The following is a 19,538-nucleotide window of genomic DNA, read 5'->3' on the forward strand; positions in this document are numbered from 1 at the left end:
GTATTGGAATGGTAATGATAATGACAACAAAAGTAGCAAAAGGTTAGATTCAGATTTAGCCATGCTTAGGCTAGACCTATTGAAAGTCATGTCTAACTAAGTCACATTTCAGTGGATCTACTCTAAGTATCCTTTGCAGGATCCAACCTAATATTAACATCTGTCTGTTGCCGTCTTTACATTTTATTATGCTGGAAATGGCTGCTATTGTTACTATACAGTTTATAAATTCTAAAATGTATTTTCTCTGAAATACTGTATACCCTCAGTGAAGCTAAACATGCAAAATAAATGAAACTGCAGAGATGTTTTAGTACTTCTGCACATTTTCAAACCACTTTGAAACTGGTTTAACCATTATAGCATCCTCCAAAACGCCCCGAGAGTTGTACTTTTGATGGTTAGTGGCTAGAAGCCCCTAGCTTCATCACAGAATTTAGTTTCCAGGGTTTCTTGTATGGGAGCCAGGGCCCTTAAGGGTGCTTGACGCTGTTTTAAATGTGTACTGTAGACAGGCCTTAAAAGTCACCTCTTCTTTTAATTCGCTTACATAACTGAACTCGCATAAACTGTTGAAAAAAGCCAACTTTTGCCTATTTCATATGCAATGCCTCCTGGTTTGACTAGAGTCTTATGCAATTGCTGGTGTTGTTGTTTTTCCTTGTTTGCATCAAAGTTTCGTGTTTAATCAGTACTCATTTCCTAGCAGGTTTTCACGGACCCCAGCAACCTCCAGAGACACATTCGTTCGCAGCACGTTGGGGCTCGTGCGCATGCTTGTCCAGAGTGTGGTAAAACTTTTGCCACTTCTTCAGGCCTCAAACAGCACAAACATATCCACAGCAGTGTCAAGCCTTTTATATGTAAGTCTCCCACTTAACCACTAAGCTTCTGTGTCTGTCTGTTTTTTTTAGCAAGATGCGGAATCAGATAAACATGCTCCCATTGAAGCATTAGCAATCCCAACGGTCTTTAATCAGACAGTTCCCAACTGGATTGTGCCTTTAATCAGAAAAATAAAATATTGTGTTGGTGGAAAGTCTGGAGCCATATATTGCACTGACAAGCAATTTTCTTACTCCTATCAACCTCTGTAGTTCTGGGACTTGCTCAAGAAGTGTTCGGGGAGGACTTGTCTTATTTCAGGCAGCAGAATTATTAGAAATTTAATTTCCAGTCTCAACATATGGTCTTCACTCATTACTTTCCCCACAAGCAGATACTCTAGCAGATTTAACTGTAGGAAGTTAAATAAGACTTAAGGAACATAATTTAGGCTTCAATCCTAGACACGCTTAACATGAGAATGAGTCCCAATGAACCCAATCGGGCTTACTTGTTAATAGGATTATACTGCCAACTTATTGTTCTATGAATGTACGGGAACCCTTGGTATAAGAATAATTATCTGCAATCTCCCTGGTACAGAAAGGGCACCTTGCAACAGATGCCTTTAAAATTCTGCAAAGCTCTGCAAATGGTGTCCGTTCAGTCTATATGTGACAGGGAAGCTGGGGTCACTTTCCCATGTGGCATGGCTGACTGAAGGCCTGCCACTCCCTTTCCTTCTCTGTGCATGTATGTGTCTATGTAGAATCAGCACTCTTGTCACATTTCATTTCAGGTGTATTCCTCACTATCAAATTGGCACAGTGGTTGGTTATGCATGCTTCTTTCCTCGCACTTTTAATTTTATATGTTTTGCAAAATAAATGCTGAATTTGTACAATCTGCTTTCATGCACACCCTAATAAATGTGATCCTATGTGCTTATAAAGTGCGTGTGCCAAAACAGGATAGTGAAGGAACCAAGCCTGGTTTGTGCTAGAAGTACCGTATTTTTTGCTCTATAAGACTCACTTTTTCCCTCCTTAAAAGTAAGGGGAAATGTGTGTGCGTCTTATGGAGCGAATGCAGGCTGCGCAGCTATCACAGAAGCCAGAACAGCAAGAGGGATTGCTGCTTTCACTGCGCAGCGATCCCTCTTGCTGTTCTGGCTTCTGAGATTCAGAATATTTTTTTTCTTGTTTTCCTCCTCCAAAAACTAGGTGTGTCTTGTGGTCTGGTGCGTCTTATAGAGCGAAAAATACGGTAGTCAGTGAATGAATGAATTGCTGAAAATAGCACCTGACCACTAAAGGCCTTTGAGAACCACATAGAGATTACTTCAAAATCACAGAGTGAGTCTGCTATAGTTTCTAGGGTACTTGCAGTGTAGCCACAAGACGCACCTTGTTTTTGTAATCTACTTCACCTTTCTCTTTTGAACTTCAAAAGATGTCACCCTGGGCTACGGCTATGGTAGGAAACTTGCATGGAGCAGCATCAACGACATAGACAGCCAAGGGTATGTGGGACGATGGAATGCAACATAGCACAGAAGAAAGCAGACGGGAGTAACCGTGTAGAAATCAGGAGAGGAATACAAGCTCAGAGGAAGGCTGTAGAGCCAGAATTAAGCCTACACATTCATTTGCTCCTAAAAATTCCACCCCCAAAGGCATTCCCATGGCACGAACTTTCCTTCCCTGAAGTAATGATCATGGAGGAGATCCTCTGCCTCTGCTGCATGTTGCTATTGAGGATAGCCACTTCATGATGCCTGCCTCTATTTGGTTAGAGCTTGTAAACCTTGTGGCAAGGAGGTGAGAATTCACTACAGGGATGCTACTTTTGGTTCCCATATGGACCAGCTCTTGGAGGAGAGCACTCTGCATATTTTTCCTGCCTGTTTCATTTCAGAAGCTGCCTGGTATCCGAGACTCTGTAGGCAATTCTGGAAATACTTTTATAACCTCATTTTATATTGTGTGCTCTGGCATACTTCCCTAGGCCCAAGTCTAATTATGCTTTGAACCTTTTGTAAGTTTATTTATTTATTCTTAATGTAGCCTCAGGAAGAAGAGCTACTGGTGGATGTGACTAATAAAGTGTAAGAAGATTCCACCAAATGAGATTCCCTTGAGCAAACCACCGAAAACCCTGGAATCGTTCCAAATGATTGCTAATTTCAAAACAGCTTCTAGCTCCTCTTTCCTAAAGGAAGAGGCCATCTTCATAGACAAACTCAACAAAGAATCCTTATTGACTTAGTTATGTGAGAGCCTTTCAGTAGCTGTCCACATTGAGAATTATGGCAGTGAAGCTTTATTACCGAACATATTTCATTCTATTCAGTTGCTTTCAAATTTATCTAAGCAGAAGTCAAGGCAACTCAATATTTTACTATTTTTTATTTTTAAAAATGCAGATAAAAAAGTGGGGGAATAAACCAAGATGCTATCACCACTGTTCTTGGAAGCTGTTGTTGGGGACAACTTAACTATTGGGTAAAAATAAGCTGTAAAAGAGGAGCCCAGTCAAATTGCTACCTACATCATGGATCTTGTGGCGAGTGTTTGCCTTTTCTTCACCCGTTGCCCTGAACATCCCTTGCTTCTCAGAATTTTGCAGTGGCTGCAGGAGTTATCACAGCAGAATGAAAGGTGTAGCAGGAAGGAGTCTGTCTCTGAATGTATGACTTCTGTGTGTGTATCCGTTTCCCTTGAATTGTGTGTTATTCGCAACAATATGGCTGACCAGTGTCCTAATTCATACTTTTCCCATTAGCTGATCCTAGGTTTGAATTTTTTAAAAGATATTTGAGATACAGTAAGCCAAGTGATTGGATGATTCCAAGGCACCACTTAAGTCCTAGGTGGTGGTGTTTCAATACAGTAAATACTTTATAGACATTTCTCTCAACTAAGTTAATATTCAATAAAACACAACAGTTTATACTGCATAGCATTTCTGGCAGTGGAACCTTTGGGAACTGTTTGGCTGAGCTGGTGTGGCACAAAATGTTCAGTTGCTCAGGGAACAAAGCATTTTGCACTCCAGCATTGGTGAGGGGAAGAAAACATCCTTGGAAGAGGTCTCAGCACATAGGGAAGAAAGGACAGGAGGCCAAGAGCTAAGCAAGCTGAAGAAAGAGAAGATGGAGAAGTCCTGAAGAAAAGGGACAAAAGAGCACTAAGTCAAGAAGGGCACAAGAAAGAGTGAGCTCTGAAGAAACACAAAGGTGTGCAAATCAGGAAAGGCTGTATGCTATGGAGGGATAGGAATTCTGAAGGAGAGTGGCTAAAGGAATCAAAGGACCATAGTTGGAAGGTACCATGAGGGTCATCTAAGTCCAAACCCCTGCAATGCAGATTTTTTTTGCCCAGTGTGGGGCTTGAACCCACAACCCTGAGATTAAGAGTCTCATGCTCTATCGACCAAGGAAGTGGGGCACTCAAACAGTGGTGAATGAGATATGTAAATTAAGGAAAGAGGAGCCAAGGGGGAAAAATTGGGCTGGGAACTGTGGGCCAGGGAACCAAGGGTACATTACCAGTGTAGAGCCTGATAAGAGAATTGTACTAGATGTGTCTTTTATTGTTATTGTTTCATTTGATTTGGCCACCCTACGGGGGGACAACAGGTCTAATAAGCCTGTTGGTGGAGAGGCTGAATAGCATTTTACATATTGATTTGAAACAAGCAGCCAATGTTTTGACTGCAGGCTTCTATTCCACTAAAACATTTTCAATTGGAAAGTCTATGTGCTGCCCTATCCTATTGATCAACTTTAGCAAGAGCGCTATAAACACAGCTGTTACAGTTAAAGTCATGGCTGCCCAAATCAACCAACTGCATGCTATTCAGGAAGATACCTTAAGGCACTGCATGACGATTAGTAGAAGCTCAGCAATAATTTGACACAGTGATGCCAACACTGCGCACTCTTTCCTCAGGGGATTGCTCTAATTAAAATTAAGTAATTCACGGCACACAGGGAGTTCTTATGATTGCTATATCAAGCTGTCTTGAGAGCCCTTTGGATTAAAAAAAAGCATAAAAATGGAAAATAAGTACAGATCTTCCTTCTGCCCCACTGTCATCAATATCATTATGATGTTAGTAATTGTAATTAAATAGCCAATTTTTAATCTGTGGGTTAGCAAATTAATCTGATTAATTTGACATTAGACATAGACATTGAGTAGTTAATAATTGAGAACTATGTAGTTTTTTTAATTAACTACTTAATTCTAAATTATTAACTACTTAATGTCTGTGGCTCAATTCTCATGACTCTGAAAGCAGATTGAAATATAGATTATCTGAATGTGAGGGGCAAGCAGTTTAAGATGTTAAAAGAAAACTAGGAATGGACTTGAATCTTTCTTTTTAAATCCATGTTTTGATGAAACAATCTTGCCTATCTACCCAATGGCGAGGCAAGTGGCATGTCTTTATTTCAAGACTTGCATCTCTCACGGTGGGAAGTTCAGATCACTTTTAATGTTATGTGAATCCTTCCTAATTCCATGCCTTACCCCTCTTGTTCTGACATCAGGTCGAACAGCATAATGTGGTTTTACTTTCTATTGAATGTACAAAGAGCTTCCAACGAAGGATCAGTTAACAGAATTTTTAAGCTTGCTATATTGCACTACTGGGCCACAGAATCCAGATACACACAGCATGAAGGTGTGGGGTCAAACAGGAAGCCAGTTTAATGGAGAGAGGGGCCAACCTGCAATTTCATATCAGCCCATGGGGACTTGTGGTTCAAACTCTTGAGAACCAACGACCAGCTTCCTGTAGCTCTCGAATTAACTTCTTCAGTGTACGAGAACATACTCCATACATTCATCAAGGGAGCAGTTGAATGAATCTGTGTGAGCCTTGAGTCTCAATAATATATCAACATGATTTTTAATGGCTTAAAAGAATTCCCTCAGAGGGCTGTGGTCCTGCTCCTGGAATGGTTGATATTTTTATATATTTGTGCTTCAACTTATTTAAGCAAGCGAAAACATAATTAACCAGACCCAGTTATGACCGTTGTTTAAAGATTTGTGTTCCCTTGCCTGGCATCACAGGGATGTCTTTTTAATATTAGTGAAAATAAAATAATTAGTGAACAATAGCTTCCAGCCATATAGGGACCATTCATACCCTGCGGCTCCAGTTCCTTTTTTCTTTTCTTTAAAAGAAAATTCAGATGCTCTGCCATTCTTTTCAAATTAAATCACATGGAAAATGCTTCTTCCCTGCTTTTTTCATTAATCAGCAATTGCTAGTGTAACCAAAAGAGCAACTGTGATTTTTCAAATGCAAAGGATGATGGACAGAAAAAACCATAGGACAATTATGAATAATTGCCGTGTAATTACAGAACAAAAGAATTTAAAGATCACATGTCAGGGTAGGATTTTCTGAGCGCTTGTGGCTGGGGGTAGAGGGTCACCTAGAGCAGAGATATCTGATTCCCAGCAAAAAGGCCACACACCATGCTGTACCTTCTCAGTCTGTTTATGGCAACTGTCTCTCGTTACAGTATGCCGCCCTGGCTTGGGAGCAAACTCACCAACACCAACTCACCAACACAAAGGTAATTACACACTGCCTGCCTTCATAAAACCTCCAGCTTGCTCAAATAGAAACCACATGTTGGAATAGACAGCAATGCATTAAAAATAGCACTTAACAGTCATGTGTTTAATAAGCAGAAAATATGCAAACTTCACTTCTAGCTAATTTCTTGGTCCTAAATGCTTAAGTCATTGATGGATTATAATGTATTTGGTACGCTGGTGTGGGAAGGATTGCAATGGTTAGATGAGTACAGAGTCAAGACGGTGTTGAAAACATAGAGGCCGGGAAACAAGACCCCTGGCTTGGAAATTTAAAGCAAATGTAAGGTTATAGAATATAAGGGTTTATCAAGGTTGAAGAGAAAATGTCTCACTGCAGATCCACTCCTGTAATAGCTTGACTTGGCTTAGTTTAAAGTAAAAATGTATATTGAAGTTACAGGGACTGGCAGGGTTGGAGTGCTACTCTAAGAATGAAGCTTATTGGTCTCTTCACATTCTACCATGCATTAGGCAATCCTTTTCCACCCACTACAGATTTTAAAGCGCTTTCATTCTATTTACTTGCGCAAAAATACGTTCATCTCCATTTCAACGCTGTCTTTGTCACAAGAATTCAAATGAATGCATCCTATGTTTTCCTTTACACTCTCTGTTATTGTGAGCTTCTGATTACCATAGATTGAAGATAAACAATAATGAATGACCATTACCATCACAACCTTTCCTGTGAGCTTCCTGAGGCATTTAATTCGCTACTGCAGCCTTGAGAGACTTAGTTTGATCCACCCAAACTGTTCTTCTGTTTTAAATAGTTGGTTTCCAGTCCTAACTTTATGCACAGCCACATCATTCACTAATTTAACCAAAACCCAACAATTCTGTCAATATAAATTTAGGATTATCTCTGTGATGGACTACTGAAAGCATCAGCTGACTAGTGGTGGCAGTGCACAACCCTACTACCCAAACTTATTCTGAGTGTCAGGGTTCTGGGCCTAAGACCTTTTCCATCCATTGTAATTGGAGAGAGGGTTCCGTTTGTGCAAACAGCATTGTGTAGAAAGCTGCCCTGTTCCATGGAAGTGAATGGTGAAGCCTGTATGCCCCAAGATGGAGATTAGGACAGTTCTTTTTATAGTGAGAACTGCCAAATGAGGGAAGGAACTACTATAGCGCAAAGTGATCTGGTGTACTTGTTTCCTCATTCGGCCTCTTGCTATTATCCCAGACATAACTGCTGAATCAGGAGATGGGGCCAACCGGAATTGGGGCTTTTATGCAGATCTTGAACATTTATGGCTATTAATACAATAGGTTACGTAATGGAATCTGCAAGGGGTCTCCTATCCTCTCTCCATCGTATCAATGTATTAGTGTGCTGCAGTTTAATGCATTCATTAATGATTTTGGCTATAATTTTAAAAGTGAATGTTTGCCCTGCCAGTTAATCTTGCCTTGTTGTGAAGGCCATTAAGAACTACTCATCTCAACTGGTAGTATTGTTGTCTGCTTAGTTTTAAATTTTAACCACTATGTCAGCTGTGTCTCAGATTGCTAGGCATGAAAGCCATTTTATATTTGTGTATCTCTGATGTATTTTCATGTGTAAACAAGTGCCAGCCTATTATCTTTAAGAAAGGGAACAACTGAGTACCTCTGTATATAGTAGAAGTCTTCCTGCTTGCATATCAAATCTATTATTTCTTTGTTAAATTTGTATTCTGTCTTTTCTACAAAAGCTCAAAGTCTCTCACCTGGATATTACTCTGGCCAAGATCTATTTAGTAAATTTCAGCAATGCAACTGTACCATGTGCCTTCAGACCAGTTAAGAACCTGTGCATTTCTTTACTGTGCAATCCCATACAATTCTGTTCAGAAGCAAGCCCCATTAAGTTCAATAATAATAAGGTTTATAGGATTGCAAGTTGGATACCATACAAATCAATAGCAACTATTCACTGTTAGAAGTCCTGAGCACTGCGACATAGGAATGCCATCTGCGTTGGGCTTTAAAAGCAATAAATATTCCAAATTAAATTGACGGATCGAAGAATTTAATTTAGAAAAAATTCCAGATGTTTCTCCAATCTGTGTGATATTTTCTCCAAATTAAGGGAAAATCCCTCACACTTAGAAAGATCAAATTAAACCTGCTACTGTTCTCGTGTGAGTAATTTTTTTTGTTAATACATTTCTTTTGGCTGAAGCATTCCTTATGAATGAAAGGTATCTTACAGGAACCCTGGCTGATACAGAGCAATAACATTCTTCCTGAATTGTACATTTCTTTGGCTTGCACCCAACCCTGCAACTGTTACTCTAGGGGTTGTCTGATAGATATCAGCAAGGCAACTCATCTGAGCCAGACAGGTGGAATCAGGGCCTTCTCAGACAATGGAAGTCTTTGTTGTTGTGATGGGAACAGATAGCTACAGGGTAAACATTTAAGACAGACAACAAGCGGGCAGGTTCTCAAGGATAAGCTTTATAAGAGCAGGAAGGTTAGCATCAGCCACGGTGTACGTGGAAGTCAGAGGACGTGATTATAGTTCATGGGAACCAAGAGTGCAGGATGGGATACATTCAATTCAGTTTCCTTTGCAGGCTTAAAATAGAGCCATTGTAAATTATGTCAGCCTGTCTGAAATCACTAAAATAATTGTTAAGAAGGTCTGAGAATGCACAATATGCATTGTTGTATGGCTTTGATGTGTGAAGGGCAAGAGCCTGTGATATAACACAAACTGAGCAAAAGTTAAACTGTTCAACTCATCTTTACTGGAGGAAGCTGAGTTTTAATGCATAAGGATAATAACCATACCCACTATTTAGAGTTTAGAGTGGTGGTATATAGCCAAAGTGGCAACATCCACACCCAGGAGGGAAGTGTCAGCAAGCTTGGAAGAACCTTCAGTTTTGCAGAAGGACAGAAAACCTTGATGGGGAAAAAACCCTCAATAAGCTCAGTGAGAATTGAACATGTTCAGGGGCCATGGAATACTGACTGATTTGTTGGGGTAGAGGAGATAGAAAACCGAGTTGGAGGGGAAATGGAACAGTATAATCCTGGATGACTGACTGCAACACCCCATGCTGCAACATTTTATTGTAGGCTCACCTATTTTAAAATTTCAGGCTGTGTGTGCCAATTATATTCCCATACAAAAGGGAGGAATCAGCCAGGAACTCTTAAGGTTTTCAGAAGTATGTTTTTTTGTTGTGTTTTAGGGAAAAACCCTAAGCGGGAGGGGACCCCTCCCAACAACCCAAAGCCGCCTAACTGTACTTGGTGACCATGGAATGCTAAGTAACAACCGAGGAAGACACAAAACTGGAAGGAGAATGGAATGACTGAAATCTTTTACGGCAGCATGCCACAAACAGCAATGCTTTGTTGCAGGTCCTCCTTGCATTTGCGCTGATTTTGAAGAAAACTTATCACATACCTGTGTTAGCAAGGCCCTGCCAAGAGCACACACTTGTTCTGAATGCAGATTTGTTTTAGTAAATGACCATAGGAATTGTTCCAACTGTAGAAATTAGCTTAGAAAATGTATTCTTTGTTCATGGTGCACATATACAACCACATTATCTTATTTCTGAAATCAGTCCAGTATACCTATCATGGTTATGCAGTATATATATAGCAGTATATAGCAAAAGCACTAAACCTGTGATAACTACTGTTCAGACTTTCTTAGAAAAAACTAACTTTATATGCTTGTGCAATCAAAATAATGGAGCAAACCACGGGGTCAAGTTACTCATGCATATGCAAGTGTTATTCATGCATATGCAAGGGTCAATATGGTATTCTCTTCTGCAATTATGTCTTATGTCTCTAGATATCATTGTACTATAAAGCAGTGACCATAATCCAGAACTCCACGTATGTGCAAAAGATTGGCTTGCATGTAACGTTTTTGTATCTCTTCTCAACTTGCAAGTAGGGGACTGCTGAATCGGAAGGACAACAGGGGTTTCAGGTGCATGCACATGGATTTTTCTGGATCCTGGCCAATGCATATAAAAACTCAAGGCTGTCAAATATTATGAAAAATAAAACAATATGATACTAATGTTGATTTTTTTTAAAGGGAAAGAAATGTGGGGATTTTCATTTTCTGCTTCTTATTATATTTGCCTAACTGGATTCCTTGTTTTGGTGGTTGGGACAGTTGTTGTTTTTTTACATGCAATCTGCACTCAGACTCATCCTTTCAGATGTCTGACTAACAATGCAGCCCCTATGTTTAAGGCCTTGGTGCTATCCATTGTTGGTCATACTCAGAACAGACCCATTCAAATCAACAGACTGTGTTAAATGGGGCTTACTCTTAAGTGTATGCACATAGGAATGCTGGTTGCAGTCATAGTTGCATATACAAGGATATAAATTCCATTGAACTCAGTGGGTCTTATTTCTGAGTAAACATGTTTAGGAATGAGCTCTAAGTAAGTTTTCTAAAAGTGTAAGAGACTTCAGATGCTCAGTTTAAAGCAGCTGGGTGGGACTGAATGTGGTGTGGGGAGGAGGAACAGAAAAAATTACTTTAAATCCTGAGTTTTTGTTGTTGTTGTTGTTTACACACAGGTGAGGTCTGCCATAAGTCCTATACTCAGTTTTCAAACCTTTGCCGTCATAAGCGTATGCATGCTGATTGCAGAACCCAAATCAAGTGCAAAGACTGTGGACAAATGTTCAGCACTACGTCTTCCTTAAATAAACACAGGAGATTTTGTGAGGGCAAGAACCATTTTGCGGCAGGAGGATTTTTTGGCCAAGGCATATCACTTCCTGGAACCCCAGCTATGGATAAATCTTCCATGGTTAATATGAATCATGCAAATCCGGGCCTTGCTGACTATTTTGGTGCCAATAGGCATCCTGCTGGTCTTACCTTTCCAACAGCTCCTGGATTTTCTTTTAGCTTCCCTGGTCTGTTTCCTTCAGGCTTGTACCACAGGCCACCTTTGATACCTGCTAGTTCTCCTGTTAAAGGACTGCCAAACACAGACCAATCAATCAAAAGTCAAAGTCCCCTCATGACACATCCTCAGACACTGCCAGCTACCCAGGATATTTTGAAGGCACTAAATAAGCACCCACCTAACCTAAGTGAAAATAAGCCAGTGGAGCTTCAACCAGAAAGGTCCTCCGAAGAGAGGCCACATGAAAAAATCAGTGACCAGTCAGAGAGTAGTGACCTTGATGATGTCAGTACCCCCAGTGGGAGTGACCTGGAGACCACCTCTGGCTCTGATCTGGAAAGTGACATTGAAAGTGATAAAGAGAAATGTAAAGAAAATGGTAAAATGTTCAAAGACAAAGTAAACTCTCTGCAGAATTTGGCTTCCGTAAATAATAAGAAAGAATACAGCAATCATTCCATCTTCTCACCATCTTTAGAGGAGCAAACTGCGGTGTCAGGAGCTGTGAATGATTCTATAAAGGCCATTGCCTCTATTGCTGAAAAATACTTTGGTTCGACAGGACTTGTGGGGCTACAGGACAAAAAGGTTGGAGCCTTACCTTACCCTTCCATGTTTCCCCTCCCATTTTTTCCAGCATTCTCTCAGTCAATGTACCCATTTCCTGATAGAGACTTGAGACCGTTACCTTTGAAAATGGAACCCCAATCGCCAGGTGAAGCAAAGAAGATCTTAAAGGGAACCTCCGAGTCTCCCTTTGACCTTACCACTAAACGTAAGGAGGAGAAACCACTTACTCCTATAACCTCAAAACCAGCAGCTCCATCAGTGACCAACCAGGACCAGCCTCTAGATTTGAGTATGGGCAGCAGAAGTCGAGCTAGTGGTACAAAACAGACTGAGCCTCGGAAAAACCATGTGTTTGGAGGAAAGAAAGGAGATATTGATCTTGAATCAAGGAAGTCATCGGACATCTCTTTGCAACATGCAAGGCCAACGCCTTTCTTTATGGATCCCATTTACAGGTAATACACATGAAACAAGCTATACAGATGGCCCAAATGGCCTATGGTCCTCAGTCATTTAATGTACTAAAATGCACAAATAGTTGAAATTTGAATGAATGCAGCTTAGGGACTGGGGATTTTTAAACATTTATTCTCTTAATACAAAATAATTATTATATCTGAAGCAATTTTCCCTTCAGAAAAAATAATGTATTTAAAAATTGGCAGTCAAATCCAGCTTTTGTTTGCAAACTAGGAACGTCGATCTCCACTGCAATCAAAGGTGTTTCACTCAAGAACTCAAAACACGTTGTACCATAGCAACACAACGTGGAACTCAAGGGTAAAATTCTGCCTTTATTTACAATCAAGTAATCTACTGATCTGTTTTTAATTATTGGGAAGTGTTTGTTGCACTCTGCTGTGCAGAGTATTACAACTAATGCCAAAGGAACTGCATGATTAATAGTAATATAGCAATGAAATAACAATAATAGTAAATATTACTTAGTGTGTTCGGATATCTTATTGAACACTGGACAATAGAACAATTATTCCAAAGGGAAATAGCAATGTATGCTATCCAGGAAGACACCTAAAAGAGCCGGTGCATTCAAACAAATTCAATTTGATATTCCTGATTAGAGATTTTTCTGGGTTTTCATAAAATAGTTTCCTTATTTGCCACATTGAATGGGTACTGTCTTCCCTGTGATCTCTGGAAAGACAATACAATAAATTGTTCCCCCAAGTTTGCCACTTCAAATGGCAGGCTAGCCAAGTTTCTCTCTTTGTAAGTAAGAGCCCAAGCCTGATGGATCTATCATCAGGCATGCAGCTGTATCCAAATATAGTTTCCTCGTGAGTGGAAGTATTCTAGCTGCCCCCTGACAATGCAGACTAGTGTGTTTCCCATGAGTATATTGACTTCTATTGGTGTACAGCCGTAGGTGCGTATGTGTTGCAAAGGAACAAAGCATACCACAAGAACAGATGAACAAAAATCTAAACAAAACGCAATTGGACAAGGGATAACAACGGCTGCCGGCTGCCTAAGGTGTTCATTCCCATGTAATATGCCAGCACACAGCAAGAGTTGTCTAAATTAATTAAATAATTAAAGGCTCTTTAATTAAAGCCCTCAATAACCCAGCCACAGAGCAGAGAGCTCACTGCATCTCTGCATGATTTACTGCTGTGGCTTAACATCCTTTCAATGAGCCTCTGCTTTGGATGGCACTCTCTCTCTAATGGAGAAACTCATTCATCCGCAATGCAGAGATGGCAGCAGAATTACCCACCCTCAGAAAGGCCTCCAATCTGCCTGCGCTTGAGTCACTGCTCTGGCCTTGCTTCTTTCCCACCAGGAGACATACCCAGATCAGTGACTCATGCAGAAACACAGGGAGTGGGGGGGGGGGACTCCTCTGAGAGAGAGTCATTTTAACTCCTACATATTCTACAACTATGCTGTTCAGGTTAAACAGGGAAAGGAACATTTTATTTTTATATTTTGAAAGAATAAAGTTTGGGAAAAACTGGCCTACGTTTATGAACAAGTGCTGAATGACGCCAACTTGCTGTTTTCGAATATCACATCTGGATATTCATTCATGGGATTTAGACCTAAATAAATATAGCATCCTTTTAAAATTATTCTCCACCCCCCACCCCCCGTTTTGTTTATTTCTGTAGTATTTGTCTACTATGGAATTTGCTGCTTCAGTCACTTGGCACAACTTAACTAATCTACAACTTCCAAATGTAAAACAAAAAATCCTCTCATTCTTTAAACAGTTAGCCAATATTGACATGATATAAACTTGGCAGACCTTCATGATGAGTTACAAAAAAACCATAATCCTATTTGGGGGGGAGAAAATATGAATATGGAAATAGATGTATTTTGTATTTGAAGTGGTGAGCGTCGATGCTGACATATTTGGAACTCATTTCCCATACTTCAAAAGCAGATAATATTATTAATAGTAAAACAATAATAAATGCTTCATAGAAAAATTTTCAGTCCGATTGTTTGTTTGTTTTTAATATTTGATTTTGTTCCATAGAAAATTGGCCATTTCAACTCTGTAGTTTTGATAATATAGTTATGGTTTTGATAACTGTGCTCAGACCACTCAGCAGTTTCTGTTGCGCATAATAGTAGATACTTGAAACTGGAATGTTTCCAGAGTCATTGGCGTAGTTTTTTAAGGGGTGCCCACCAGCCTCATTGGCATTAAAGAGCATAGTGAATTGCACCTCCTTGTCTTTGATCTTTGTGCCTGAGAAGTTTTGCCTCTTGTTCTGAATCCAAGTTATCAAATAGTTATCCATATGTGAGACTGAGTCATCACAAGAACATTCTTATTTTAACATTTACAGAGTAGAAAAAAGAAAGCTAACTGACCCACTTGAAGCTTTAAAAGAAAAGTACTTGAGACCATCCCCGGGATTCTTATTCCACCCACAAGTAAGTATTTTTTACAATCAAGATGTTGTGATGGTAAACAAACATGTTAAGCCATAGACGCAGGTGCACAGGAACAACGGGAATCTTAGTCATTATCGGATTTCCTAGAACACACAAGTTTTAGTGAGCAGGGAGAAACAAACCACGTAGCATTGTTTTACTTTTCACAATGTTTTTCAGGAAGACTTCAAGAGAATAGTGCAACTGTCTCCACATGCCCAGTGGAATTCTGGGGTTGTGTGTCTCAGATGCCACAAGAGAAGCCCCTTAGGGTGTACTGGAAGTAGTCTTTCATCTGGCATGAATGCCTCTAAGAAAAATGCCCAGAAGTCGCACTATGCAGACTGGCATGAGCAAAATGCCAGGCACACTCAAAGCACCTCCCTGAATTTCTAGCCTCTGTTTTCAAGGCGCTGTGCTTGTTAAACTAAGTTCTTATGCAGTTATGCCAAACAAAAGCACCTGGTGAAATGATAATATGACTGATCCACCATATGCATACTTCTCAATTTTTCAAGATATGTCAACAGGGAGCAACTTCTGGTATTTGCTTATGTCATACCTGCCAGGGGGCAAAAATGCCCAACCCAACTGCATGACAGACAGGCTCAGTCACAAGTTTAGGGTCTATTTTGTTTCTAAGCCACAGGAATTTGTGGGTCCACCTTAATACATAACCTTTGCCACCTGTACCTTCTTGATGTATGAGATAAAATTGAGCACTGCTTGCATAGACTTCACCATTTTTGATTTGTCAGATCAGGGTGGCTTCTTCTGGTTGTGCTAGTTTAGTAGCCTAAACAAAGGTCTAGGATCTTGGAATTCCAATTTCTAATGCTATGTTTCATTTATAACACTATAGGCAAACACCGATATGATTGTTCCACAGTACTGTAGAAAGCCACTGTTTTACTGTTAAAAATAATTATGCGCAGCTTAGCAGGCATGGCCAAGCTCAGAGGATAAGGTTATGAGAACTTGTCAGCAACCGTATTTGTGGTAGTCCATAACATGACAAAAATTAGTGTAGGCTGGCATTCAGGGAAGATTTATTTCATAAGAATCTACCAATAAGTGGATAAAGAATGCATAGTTTATACTAACTGAAACCTGGCTTAGGACACTTCAGGACAAAATTATAGGGATGCAGTACATTGCCCAGGCAGGTGCATTATGTGACCCATGAGAGCAGCAAAATAGCTAGAATGTACAACAGTGACGGGATAAAATCAGACCAAATCTTTATTGACAGCAGCAGACAGGGCAAGGGTTGGCATGGCATTGGGTCCCTGGATTAGTTCATCATTCCACAAGCCCCATGTTGATGGGATGGATCTGCTGGGTCTGGATCGCTCCAAACCTGCACGACAGGAGTCGGCCAGTGCTGAACCTTGTCATGGTGCAAGCCAAGCAAGCAAGGTCTCACTGGGGGACCAGGGTGCAGATTCCAACCGGGCAGATACCAAACCCACAATTGGGTTTGCCGTGGTCCATCCTCCCCTCATGCCCCTTATGGCCCCCCCCCTACACTATGTTGATCCTGACCAATGCCACTTCCGCCCTCATACAAAAAATGTTCTTCCGCCTAACCAAGGAAAGCCATAATTTCACTGAGGGAAAGGCGAGAAAAAACCCAACCAAGTGCCAATCGGGGGAGGGGGGGAGAGAGAGAGAGAGAGAGAAAGAAAGAAAGAAAGAAAGAAAGAAAGAAGGAAAGAAAGAAATCTTTTCTGGCTCTGTCAACCAGCAACCCAAAATTGCTCAGTGAAGGCTCTAAGCCCATACTTTTTTTTCTAAAAAAAATGTTTAGGGATACTCTCATTTTCCTACTCATATTGAAATACCGCCCCTCAATGAGGCCAAACTTAAGATTCACAAATGTTTAGGGGTATGTGTACCCCTGCATCCCCCCAGAAAAAAGCACTGCTCTAACTCAAGGGAGGGTGGGCAGGAAGCTCTCAAAGCAAAATGGCTGTGAGCTCCAGGGGAAGCAGCCTTATATAGGTTTTCCCCTCCCCTCTTCAGCAAGGGCTCATGGGACAGCTTTTTCCCATGAGCCTATCACACAGAGAAGACACTGGGCAAAACCTTGCCCAGTATTTTGCTGCAATCTGTGGGCCATAGCACTGCTGGGCAAAGGGGTCCCATGCTTATTACGCACAGAATGGGGCTTGGAAGTGTTTTTATATTTTATTTTTTGTGTGCGTGAGGCTCCAGGCTCAACCCTAGTATCATAATTGGTATTTTGAATTAAAAAACAACAACAATTGCCATGCATAAAGTGTTTCCTTCCAGGACTAATGCATGCACAGATGTTAAGTCTCATATACAGTCATCCTCATGGCATCAAAACAGACTTGGAAAATCTTTTACATTACAGATTAAGCTCACATCCACAGGGTATACCTCAGTCTACAGCCTTGAGATATTTTCTCCATAGTGGCCGCTGTGACTGAGACGAAAGGGAGATTACTGTACTATTGTTAATAAACAATATAAATCAAGACAATATGGAGTCAAACCCATCTTTCTTTGTTACTCCTCTTATCACCAATCGATGGTGAGTTAAGCATTCCATAACTGTTCTAATTGTTTTTTGAGAGCCAGCATAAAGCAGTAGCTAGAGTATGAGAACTTAGTTACAACTTATGTTTTGTCATGAGGATGCTAGCAAAAAACTGCCTTCTATATAAAGTGATTGCTCTTTGACATAGCTTTTGAACTGTTCACATGGGGGAACTCACAAGAAATAGTTCTTATGCCTTCACGTATGATGGAAAGAATAGATGATGTGCAATGTGATGGACCCAATCAAAATGGTACAACAGGGAATCAGTTACTACAGGGTGAATGCTTTCAACATCTTCTCAGTGGCAAATACAATGTGTGTTTTGGTGTTTAGGCTGGCATGCTGTAAATCCAATGCATAGAGTGGGATGTACTCTTATTCTGATCTCTGCCCCAGAATGTGAGAAGGGTGATCTGAATACAGAACAGTGAGATGTGACATGCCATAAACATGATTGCTAAGTGCCCTCTTCAGCACTCTGGAACTTGCATTGCTCCCAGGGACTCCAGTGAGCTGCAGGTAATGAAGTAGACTGGCCAACCAAACACTTGCTAGAACATATAATCATGCCTGTTGCATGGCAGAGAATAGCTTACTTTGCCGCCTCCACTGCGTGCATCCACAAGCAAGTGGGCTACAGAGCTGTTCAGGATGGTCCAGGGAATGTCAAAACCTTCTCCAGCTAACTTTGAGAATAAAATTGGTTGCATCTGCAGCAACTTGGACTATAATTTTGTTGCAGATCCCACTGAGATGTCCAGTGCATCAGCTGATCTTACTTTGTGGGGTCTGTTGCAGTTAGTGAGGTGTTGAAGACATGAACAAGGTGCCTGCAGCAGTGCTACCAATCATGTGCTTTCTTGATCCCTGCTGCTCTTGACTGATAAGGACTAGGCAGGAAGCAGCTATGACCAGGTGGGTTCAGGGTGTGGTGATGAGCCAGTTGTGCCACCATTCCTCAAGAAACCCACCCTGGACCTGTTGGTGTATGACAACTACTGCCTAGTCACTAATATCCCCATTTTGAGGAACTAGAGAGATCCACAGTAACCCAACTGTAGGAACTCTTGGATAGTACTGATTTTCAGGACCCAACTCAGTGCCTAGATGTAGTTGTGGGATGGATGAGGGCCAGTGAGATGACGGCTCTGTAAGTAAGCAGTTCTTGGGTCAAGGAAATAATTCACCTGTTCTGGAGGGGGTGCATTCCCTCTGAAATGGTTCCATCGTTGCTACTAGAGACCCAAGTGACCATAGTGGCTAGGACTAGGACTGCCTTTTACCAGGTTTGGCTGGTGCAGTAGCTACGATGGTTCCTGGACAGGGATAGCTTAGCCATAGTGACCCATGCACTGGGTAATCTCAGCAATGGATTACTGCGGTGTAGCCTTTGCAGGGCTCATCCCAAGGCTGGTTCAGAAGCTGCAGCCAGCACAGAATGTGGTAGCATGGCTGCTCAGTGGAGTTGCATATTGTGAACATATTGTGAACATAGCAGAGGCACGTGCATTGGCTGTCAATTTGCTACTGAGCCTGGTTTGAGGTTTCGCTGTTAACTTATAAATGTATCCGAAATAGTGCCTTCTCCCATATAGACTGCCCAACTCATTGAAATCAGCATATGGGAATCTTGTGGTGGCACCACAGCCACTGGTATTCTATCTTGTATTCAACAGGTAGAGAGGTCTTTGCCTACCTGGGAAATTAGGCTTGCATAAACTGCATTATGTTTAAAGTATGTCGTAAAAAGGTGTTTGCTCTAAGAGGCATCTTTTCATTAGTAATGTTGCTGCATACACGGCAACCAGATTGGACTACTATATATTTATATATATCTATTGTTTTATACTGATTGTTTTGTAATTCTGTGTTGTACACTGCTTTGGATGTTGTTTTAAATATAAAGCAGTATATAAAGATTTTAATAAAATAAAATGCAGGATTTCTGCAAAAGCTGGCCTTGGGCCTCAGCGACTTCGTAGGGTCGTTATGAAGCAAAAATGTGGCTTTGAGCTACTTTGAAGGTTGTGTAATAAATACATATTGGAAAGGGGAGAAAGGAAAAGAACAGGAACCATGGGGCGGGGTGGAGGGAAGTTGGCAGGGAGCAATTATAAGAAGGGACATAAGAAGAGCCTGCTGGAT

The 19,538-nt window shown here is 40.9% G+C and overlaps 1 protein-coding gene across 16 annotated transcripts in view; it reads left to right on the plus strand.

Moving 5' to 3' along the window:
- The window catches only part of MECOM (MDS1 and EVI1 complex locus), a 470,671-nt gene that overhangs the window by 417,554 nt on the left and 33,579 nt on the right, over positions 1 to 19,538 (plus strand). For 7 of the 16 annotated variants that reach the window (XM_081007774.1, XM_081007765.1, XM_081007771.1 and 4 more), the window contains 5 exons: positions 707 to 863; positions 6,371 to 6,424; positions 11,007 to 12,369; positions 12,608 to 12,694; positions 14,737 to 14,824. In XM_081007774.1, the coding sequence (XP_080863900.1) occupies positions 707 to 863; positions 6,371 to 6,424; positions 11,007 to 12,369; positions 12,608 to 12,694; positions 14,737 to 14,824 (1,749 nt within the window). The remainder of the gene's footprint in view (positions 1 to 706; positions 864 to 6,370; positions 6,425 to 11,006; positions 12,370 to 12,607; positions 12,695 to 14,736; positions 14,825 to 19,538) is intronic. The other 9 variants (XM_081007777.1, XM_081007776.1, XM_081007780.1 and 6 more) reach the window with 6 other exon arrangements.

This window comes from Podarcis pityusensis (genome assembly GCF_964106645.2).
Source record: "Podarcis pityusensis genome assembly, chromosome: 5".
Taxonomy (NCBI): Eukaryota; Metazoa; Chordata; class Lepidosauria; order Squamata; family Lacertidae; genus Podarcis; species Podarcis pityusensis.